General features: G+C 39.3%; 1 protein-coding gene across 6 annotated transcripts in view; it reads right to left on the bottom strand.

Moving 5' to 3' along the window:
• Window positions 1-15: 15 nt before the first annotated feature.
• Window positions 16-10,381, bottom strand: part of ESRRG (estrogen-related receptor gamma) — a 694,862-nt gene continuing 684,496 nt past the window's right edge. For all 6 annotated transcript variants that reach the window (XM_010853291.1, XM_010853288.1, XM_010853289.1 and 3 more), the window contains one exon: window positions 16-981. In XM_010853291.1, coding sequence (XP_010851593.1) covers window positions 737-981 — 245 coding nt within the window. In that variant the 3' untranslated portion in view covers window positions 16-736. The remainder of the gene's footprint in view (window positions 982-10,381) is intronic.

The raw sequence follows: 10,381 nt of genomic DNA, 5'->3' as shown, positions 1-10,381 counted from the left end.
TAAGAAGCAGCCGATGCAACGTTGCTTAAGTCATCTAATTAGAGGCTGCTCCCGTGGAATCTAATACTGCACTCAGTCAATTTGTGTGTGTTGCACTGTACTTTTAGGTACGTCGGTTCTGTCTCTTTGATTCCTTAGTCATTGGGGACGTTATGGTTCACAAGAAGTTCACTGGTATCCATATTATGGATCTCCATCCTTTGGCAGGGCTGGCTTCCATAGCTCTCCAATTAGAGACCTCTTTTAAAAGTTCAGCAGCAGAAGGAAGGAAGGAAAGAAGGAAAAAAGGGAGGAGGAAAGGAAGGAAGGGAAAAAAGAAAGAAGGAAGAAGGGAGGGAGGGAAAGAAAAAGAAAGGAAGGAAAATCTTCTTACAACTAGAGAGATTAAAGTGTAAAAGAAAGTGGAAGAATAAGAACAGGAGGGACAAGGGATACAGGAGAAGGAAGGAAGGAAGGAATGAAGGAGAGGAAGACTAGGGAAGGAGGAAAAAAAATAACGAGGAAAAGAAAGTGAGAAAAGATACGGAGAAAAGATGAGATCAAGGTAGGAAGAAACTCATCAGGAAGATAGGGAGAAATCTGAAAGCTGCTTCATAGTCTTGCTGCTAAATCATGAGTGCAGTCTTTGTTGATTTTCGACGTTGTTAACTAAACTCTTAAGTTTCTTTGACATCACTCTTGGGTTTATTTTCCCTTTTTCAGCGTGCAGGATAGGATGGCCCCGGGAAGCCTTTAGTCAGACCTTGGCCTCCAGCATTTCCAAAAAAAGTTTGTGCATGGGGACTTTGCCTTCCAGTTTGATGTTGTAGAAATGCTGCACAGCCTTGGTGGAGGTCTGCCTCAGAAGCGGCAGCGTCATCAGCATCTTGCCAGCCCTGCGAGGGTCTTCCATGTGCTGGCCGGCCTCATAATCCTGCAGGGCCTCATGTAAGACATCCTGAAGCTTCTGAACAGCTTCGACATCTTCTATGTGCATGGAGTCTACAAGCAAAGCCAAGAAGATAAACAACAATAAAAAACATGGCAATTCGAGTTGTGAAACTTAAGTCTTATTCTTGAACTTCTCTATGCTGTGAATTGCTCAGGGATTTCCAAAATCTCCATTTTATTTTTCTAAATTTCCCTGCAATAGATAATTTCCAGTGCTGACTTAGGGCGTGGGGATTACTACAAAAATCCATTATTTCAAACCTGTGGGTTTTTCCCTCTGGAATCTGAGCAAGAGAAGACTTTAACAGAATATAGTCTTGGCTGTTTTATTCATTATTTCATTCATATATTTATTCATTCATTCAACAATTATAAAAGGCCATCTGTTAAAAAATTATCCTAAGTGCCATGGAGGTAATGTTGTCTAAAATTCAGATCTTGTACTCAAAAAGCCCATATTTCCCAAAAGGGTAAAAAAGAAGCTGATAACCAAAACTGTAAGATATCCATGAAAATACATTGAACCTAACATTATGTTCCATTGTAAACTATACACAAATCACAATAAACTGCTCATCTTTCCAGAATTTTTAGTGTTCTCTTAACAATTCATTAAAGCATCCTTACCTAGTCTGCTTCTCTACAGAAAAACACATGAAGTCTTTAATGAATTCTGAAATACTTTTCACATTTGTGAAGGTGAACTTTGCCCGTAAGTGACTAATTTAAAAACCTAATTCAATCAAGCAAGGAAAGGGTTAACAGGGTTGCCACAATTACTCTTGCGAGAAATGTGAGATGTGAAGGAAAAAATAAAAGTTACAGCTCTAGCTCTAAAACAGACACTTAATTATATACAAGTTTGAATCATTTAGCACGTTTTATTGATTCTGATGACAGTTTATCTGTTAATTACACATAATGGAGTCTTTGGGGGGTTCTTCATGTTTAATAATTCTAGTTCTCTGAGAATGCAAAGCTCTGAGATATATGTAGTTAGCCTAATCTTTCATATAATTCAAATATCAGATCACATGCCCAAAAAGAGAGAGGAAATGTAATTTAAAATCAAGTAGCTAAACATATGATGGAAAAGAATTACGGCAAGGTAATTAAAAGACTGATGGCTATAACCAGTAAATGCTTTTAAAACTTCTAGGTATTTTCTTTACTGTTTTGTTTTGATTTTTACACTGCCATTGTAAAATTGTTGATTCATGAATTGACCATTGTTAACAACAGATTTCTTTAAAAGAGTTTTAGGGGACATCCCTGGTGGTCCAGTGATTAAGAATCCATTCTCCCAATGCAGAGGACAAGGGTTTGATCCTCAGTCAGGGAACCAAGATCCCACAGGCGGCAAGACGCAGCCAAAAAATTTAAAAATTAAAAAACTTGAAAAAATGAAAAAGAGCAGAAAAATATAATAACTAAACCATTTCTTAAATACTTGTTTTTGGGTGTGGCCTCTGATAAGCACTTTATCAGTGCTTATCTCATTCATTTCCCAACAGCCCTGTGAGTCAGGTGGCAGTGCTAGTAAGTGTCAGAGTAGGATTAAACTCAGGTGTCTTTGAATCAAAGTATGTTGCCAGAATTTATAACACTGGACATGACATTTCCTTTAAAAAATAAAAGAATTGAAATTGTCCTCTGAGCTCATCTCACTCAACTTTCCATCTTCATCAAAAATCTTGTCTACGACATTTCTAACGATGACACTGCCAGTTGCATGGACAGCTTTCTACTTAACAAGGAAAAGAACTAATTGTTAGAAATGTTTTCTTCATATTTTCCCAAATCTGTCTCCAACTGCCATCCTTTGGTCCTGGTTCTAACTACCGAAACCATACAGGATACATTTTCTTCTTCGACATGGCAGATCTTTAAATGCTTGGAGTCAGCTGTACGGTCACCTCGGCTCCCACCCCAAGTCTTGCCTTCCCCACTGCTCTTGCCCAGCAGGAGATATATTATAGAATGTCACAGGAAATGAGGCGAGGACAAATAGCAGAGAGATATGCTCACAAACAGCAATTAAGACTTCAAACTATTCTTTAAAGGAGGTGATTTAGCTTGAGAGATTTAAAAATGATTTAATCAAATTACTATGATAATTTAACTTCCCATTTACAGAAAAGATTCTAACTCATTTTAGCTTAACCCATTCTCGGATCTGCTAATATTTTAAATGCAAACTCACTAAATCTGAACTATTTAATTAGACCATGATTCAGCTGGCAGACTGCTGAAGAAAATATTAATCTCCATTAGGGATCCTAGTTCAAGTTCTGGCTCTGCGGCTTTAATCTGTGTTTTATTCTTGGGGCTAAATTTACACATTTATGCCAAGCTCAATAGAACTGGCATTACTTTATGTAATTATTTAATTTGGTTGTTGGTACTTTTTTTTAACTTTATGTTTTAAAGGAAATTGTCCCAGTATTTGCGCTGATGGGAACCAACTAAATTTAATAATGGAAACCATAGGTTTATGAACTAATCAGACAGAGCAAAGCTGAACATTAAAAACACAGAGTGAGCTGCTAAGAAAAAATAAACCTAGGATTTCTGGGTTCAAGCCCAGACCCATTAAATAAGAAAACTGGAGCAGCATGCAGGACATTAGTAGTTTTTAAAATCTAGGTGATTCTGTGGTCAAGTCAGAGTTGAGAATCAGTCAAATAGACAGTAAGACAAACGGTATTCTAAAATAATCAAGATTCCAAAAGACAACCAGAGATCAAATGATATATATAACCTCAACCATATTTTAAGTTCCAACATCTAATAATAAAACAGAAACCTTTTGTTAAATTCCAGTACTTTCCTCCATGAAGTGGGACCGTAAAGGGACATATCTAATTCAGATCGTTTACTTTGGTAAGACAGCTAAATATCCTTATACTAATAGCTGCAAAATCCATTGAGACTTAGAGCCATGGCAAAAGAAGATTTTTATTTTTACATCTTATCTGGAACAGAACACTGTCCTTCTCAATGGTAAAGTTATCCATTACTGTGGCATTAGGTACAGCCAAATGCCCATGTTCTATTTGGAAACTGTCTTCAGGATTTGTAGCTCATTCTTGGCAATATTTTCTCAATGATGCCAAATCTTATTTTGAGGATGGAATTGAATATTAGACACAGACGAAGCATATTCAGAGTCAAGCCTGACACACATTATAAACTGATACTCAGCCATCTTTTCCATGGAACACAGGTGTTGATTTTCTTTAGTTTGTAAGCTGCCTACATGAAGAGGGGCAGTAAGGGCTCAGCCAATGTGACTCTCTCTCTAATCACCGAAGCAATGAAATGTAGTATGATGAAAAAGAGAAGTGAGCAAAAGCCTACTTTCTAAAAGCAAATTTGTGTCTCCAAATTTTTGTATACGACTGTAAAGAGTCTAATGAAGTGATCTCAGTTAACCAGCTGAGATATTGAAGAAACTGTGTTGTCCACTATGGCAAAATGACTCTTGATTAACCCAGTTAGACTTAAGTTTTCAAAAAGGTGCCAATTATAAAGTTTGGATTAAAAATCAGTAAACTGTATTCCAGGAAGTTGGTAGTTGTGTCACCAAACACTTTTAATCTCTCCAAATCTGCACATAACTAGATAGCAAAACTAAAAACCACAGACAACACTTAGCAGAAACACGAAGTGACAAGATATCCAAAACATACACACACAAACACACACAATCAGAATTATAGTGCGTGTGTCTGTCTGTGTTCCTAGCTCTGTCCACTGAAAAGATTCAGGAAGGATGGTCAACCTAGGGATGTAGTAATGGGTACCACCGGCACCCAAGCTGTAATCAGATTCCAAGTTCCAGCCAGGAAATATTAAGGAAGAATATGGAACTCCTTGGGCTTCCCAGGTGGTGTGAGCAGTAAAGAACCTGCCTGCCAATGCAGAAGACATAAGAGACGTGAGTTCGATCCCTGGGCCGGGAAGATCCCCTGGAGGAGGGCACGGCAACCCACTCCAGTATTCTTGCCTGGAGAATCCCATGGGCAGAGGAACCTGGTGGGCTACAGTCCATAAGGTTGCAAAGAGTCAGACACAACTGAAGCGACTTAGCACACACACACGTATAGAACACCTTGTCATGATAACTAGGAAGGAGAGTATCTACAACTACTAAGTCATTCAAAAAAGATTCCATACACTGACCTGCAGAGGTTCCCACTGATGCTATGGGGCAATTTAAAAAGAATTATAATTGCAACTGATTGAAATCCTCTGAATCTGTTTAAATACAAGTTATTATAATGACATTTTAAAAAGAGTGCTGTTTCATTATCTCGAAAACTTGTAAATTTTAAGTAGAAATAATCAAGCATTTATCCTTTTTTCCCACATTCACTCTGTGACTCTGGTAACCAAGTAAGACAAAGACTCTCTGTATAAAAGTATCCCCACTACAGAATGAAAAAAGAAAGGTCACAATACAAATCACCATGGATTTAGGGAATGAGTTCCAATGGCTGCTGGGCTTCCCTGGTGGCTCAGACAGTAAACAATCCACCTTGCAATGCAGGAGACCCAGGTTTGATCCCTGGGTTGGGAAGATCCCCTGGAAAAGGGAAGGGCTACCCACTCCAGTATTCCTGCCTGGAGAATCCCATGGACAGAGGAACCTGGCAAGCTTACAGTCCATGGGGTCACAAAGAGTTGGGTGCAACTGAGGGACTAACACTTTCCCTTGCTTCACCAAAGAGCTGCTAACATCACACAGACATCATGTGTCTGCCCAAGAATAACATGCCACCTATAGGTCTAGAAACTGAATCTGATTATGCTGTTTTGGATCCTGTCATGGGTTTGCACAAGATGCCAAGGCCAGAGAAACAAGATGAGCTGCCCCTACAGGGTGTAAACTGCAAAGTTTGCACTGTGGGGAACTCTGCAGGGCAAATGTCTTGGCTTTTGCAAGAGACAAACTCTAAGAATGTGAAAATGAAAGAATAAATTTTACATGGAAAGAGACTTCACAGATCCATAAGGAGAAGACAATGTTTTTTAAAGGGCAAGACTAAACTATCAAGTCTGGGGATATACATTCAGCAATAAAGCCATTGTAAAAAGCTAACTGTAAAAGTTGGGAGAAGAGTGGTTACTTACATGGAAAGGGAGGGGATTGAGATTGGGACAGAACAACTGAGACTGGACACAACTTGACCTTGTTCATTGTGACAGGTAGCAAAATGGTCTGAAAGATATCCAGATTGTCTATCTCTCCAACCTGAATGTTACCCTGTATGGAAAAAGGGACTTTGATATAGGACAGTATCTTATATTATCCATGGGCATTCAGTGAAATCAAGTGTCCTTTTAAGAGGGAGGGGGGAAAAAAAGGCAATGTCACCACTGAAGCAAAATGGTACAGGAATGGCTCTGAAGATGGTGGAAAGAACCACGAGCCAAGGATTATAAGGAACACCACAGTGGAAGCTGTAAAAGGCCAGGAGCCAGATTGTCCTATAGAGTTCCCAGAGGCAGTGTGGCCCTATCCATACCTTGTTGTTAACCTGGTGAAGCTGATCAGGACTTTTGACCTCCAGAACTGTAGGACAATAAATTTGTGTGGTTTAAAGCCATGGGAGCTTCCTTGGTGGCTAAGTGGTAAAGAAACCTGCAGTGCAGGAGATGATGGAGACATGGGTTCGATCCCTGGGTCGGGAAGATCCCCTGGAGTAGAGTACAGCAACCCACTCCAGTATTCTTACCTAGAGAATCCCATGGACAGAGGAGCCTGGCAGGCTTCAATCTATAGTCAAAAAGAGTTGGACACAGCCGAGTGATTTACACTTTCAAGTCACATATTTGCTTTTGTATGTGTATGGGTGTGTTAGTTTGTGTTTTACATTAAAATGGTGAGAGACCTAGAGAGAGGTAGAGAGAAACGATGAAAATGTCCTTTCTAGAAAGTAGTGAGTTGAGCGGAATTCCTATCAAGACTACAGAAACAGTTGGCAGAAACACCAAGGAAGCTGCACACACATCAAGTAGGGGGTTGGATCATAACACCTTGTAGGTAGGTCTTTTCTAACCCAGAGAAGTTGCAATTCTAATACTGCAAATAAAAATAACTCTGAGGAGACTGGGCTTGACACGTACACACTACTGTATATAAAGTAGATAACTACTAATAACTGACTAATAATGAGGGTCAGTGGTCAAGAATCCAATTGCTGATGCCAACTCTAATCCAACTGGATAAGCAAGAGATCTAGGTTTGATCCCTGGGTGGAGGAGATCCCCTGGAGGAGGAAATGGCAACCCACTCCAGTATTCTTGCTGGGAAAATCCCAAGGACAGAGGAGCCTGGCGAGCTACAGTCCATAGGGTCGCAAAGATTCGGGCATAACTGAACACACAGCAGTGATCACTGAGCATGGTAAGAAACATTCAAGAACCAGCTCTATTTTTACATAGGATTTTGAAAGATCACAATATGCAAATAAGGGTTGCATTAAATCAAGAAACAATCTACTTTCCTAATATGTCTTCAAAAATAAAATAATCCAAAGAATGATGGCAGATTTGAGCAAAAACTAAAAAGAAGTAGAAGAGATGGAAAGGCATTAAGTTTGATTTCTTATTTGTGTGATAATATTAATTATGGTTTTGTCCGGGTAAGAGTTGAGAATAAACTTCTACCTGCCAAAAAAGACCTACCCATATTAATTTCTTACAAAATCTGGTAAACATTTTTGGCTTCAACTATTTTTGTAACTTTCCCGAGTAGTTTTATACCGTAACTCTCTACAAAGACAGTAAGAAGATAAAGGAAGCATAAGCAAGCACATGTGCTCAGCAGTGTCCAACTCTTTGCGACCCCATGTAAAACAGCCTGCCAAGCACCTCTGTCCAGGGGATTTCCCGGGCAAGAATACTACAGTGGCGTTGCTATTACCTCTTCCAGGGGCTCTTTCCAACCCAGGGATTAAACCCGCACCCTTGCATTGCAGGTGGATTTTTTTTTTTTAACCACTGAGCCACCTGGGAAGCCCAAGATAAAGGAACTGGGGACAAAATTCAAAATGAAACTTAAAATATTAATTTAGGCTGGCAGATCTGAAACTGCACTTGGTAATGTCTTACTCACTGACCACTTTAAAGACGTGGGATATACTTATTTGTAAAACAAACAGCTTATTGATAGCAAGGGACACAGGGTCCAACCCTCTTGTCCTCAAGTAGTCTCACATCTTTTATCGGCTCGCTTCTGTTACCCATAAAACGATACTGGAGATGTCTACTCAAACAGGCAGGTTGTGGAAATCTAAAAAGATTTCCTGGCAGAGGCTCAAAACTAAAATAGAAATGTCTACAGAAAGATACTAAAAATGGATACTCTCTTGTCCATTAGCTAAAACGGTCTCCTGTGTATCAAATCAGCAAACTCCATTAAAATTTCAATAAAACTGTTTGAGGACCCAGTAGATACTAAAGAGCTGTTTTTACTCCTTTACTAATTGTTCCGATCTGTGAAGATGTTACTATTTCTCTATTACAAATTCAACACAAATACACATACCACACATGAAATCTAAGACCAAAGGCATTATCCTCTTTTAAAAGTAACTGAGAGTTAAAATTTTAGGCCAGTTAGGAGAAATAAGGTGCTGTTTAATTCATCTGCCTGATTTTACAGAGAAGAAGCCATGCATTCCTAAAGGAGGTAAAAATCTGAAATTGGAAGAGTAGGGGAAAAAATCTCTGCTTTAAGGTAAAATGCATACACACACAGTACATAATAGAGTATTTGTAATATTACTTCACTGGGGACCTATATTAGGAAAAACGTATCTAAACAGCCTACCCTAAGAAGAGTATGTGGTGCTGGAGAAGACTCTTGAGAGTCCCTTGAACAGCACGGACATCAAACCAGTCAACCCTAAAGGAAATCAATCCTGAATATTCATTGGAAGGACTAACACTAAAGCTGAAACTCCAATACTTTGGCCACCTGATGCAAAGAGCCAGCTCAGAAAAGACACGGAACAGACCATGATGCTGGGAAAGACTGAGGGCAGGAGAAGGGGGCGACAAAGGATGAGATGGTTGGATGGCATCACTGACTCAATGGACATGAGGCTGAACAAACTCTGGGAGATAGTGAAGGACAGGGAAGCCTGGCGTGCTGTAGTCCCTGGGTTCGCAAAGAGTCAGACATGACTGAGTGACTGAACAAGAAGAGTGATCATGAAAAATAAGATTGAGAGACACTAAAGTTGTATGAGGTTCCAAATACACTGATTAAATATGGCCCCATTCCAGCCTCCAATAGAAATCATCAACTTTTCAATCCCTGAAATTACACCACATTCTGTACATATACCATTTGTATTTGAGAACGAAATACTGTCATGAGATGAGGATAATCACTTATGATTTAAAATTGATGACCAAAATATCATTTGCAGCTCGATATCAATTTGATGTTTTTACTCCAGAAGTGGGATTCCCAGATGGCACAGTGGTAAAGAATTCGCCTGCAATACAGGAGATGCGGGTTTGATCCCTGGGTCAGGAAGATCTCCTGGAGAAGGCAATGGTAACCCACTACCACAGTCTTGCTGGGAAAATCGCATGGACAGAAGAGCCTGGCAGGCTACAGTCCTGGGTGTCACAAAGAGTCAGACACGACTGACCGTGCACACATGCACACTCTTGAAGTACTGTGTAGAAGTAAAAAGAAAACTCAACTTGAACATGTAGATTCTATTTATTCTCAAACAGCCCAGGGTTAAAATTGCTCTAGGTTGGGGGTGGATCTGGAGTGGCAACAGTTGGCATGTGAGGGGTGGCTATGGAACTTGAAGCTCTTATGACTTAAGCAAAGAGAACGATCGGACTAAAAGTAATTCTTAATCTTAAAGTGCTTTTAATCTTGCACTGCATAAAAGTGAGTATATTACCTTGGGGCTAGTGATGATAGTTTTCAATAAATCTTAGACAAAAGAATCAAAAGAACCAATTGAGAGAATAGAATCATATGCTATAATCTTACCTAAAATGCTTACAGCACTATCTTACTCTCTTTATGTCTCATGAAGACAAAGTGAATTCTAGAATCATAGAATTCCCCAAATGGAAAGAATTCTAGAGATTAGTCAAAACCTCTTGGTTAATGTGTCAGAAAGCTGGGGCCTTACAAGGCCAATGTTCAAATTGTGACCTAGATTCTCCTTTTAAAATTCAATCTCACGAGATGTATCAGGGTGCAATATTTCTCAAGAGATTGTTGTTCTCTATCCAAAATAGAGAATATGTAGTTGAAATGAGCCTATAAAGTTTCTTACCTTCAAATATAAGTGGAATAATTAGAGTTTTCAAATATTAGAATATCGTAATCACAGTATTGTTGCTGTTGTTTAGTTGCTCAGTCATTTCTGACTCTTTGTGACCCCGTGGACTGTAGCCTGCCAGG

The sequence above is a fragment of the Bison bison genome, unplaced genomic scaffold (genome assembly GCF_000754665.1).
Source record: "Bison bison bison isolate TAMUID 2011002044 unplaced genomic scaffold, Bison_UMD1.0 scf7180017864325, whole genome shotgun sequence".
NCBI classification, from domain to species: domain Eukaryota; kingdom Metazoa; phylum Chordata; class Mammalia; order Artiodactyla; family Bovidae; genus Bison; species Bison bison.
The sequence above is the reverse complement of the archived record's forward strand: the minus strand, read 5'-3'. Positions and strand labels throughout refer to the sequence as shown.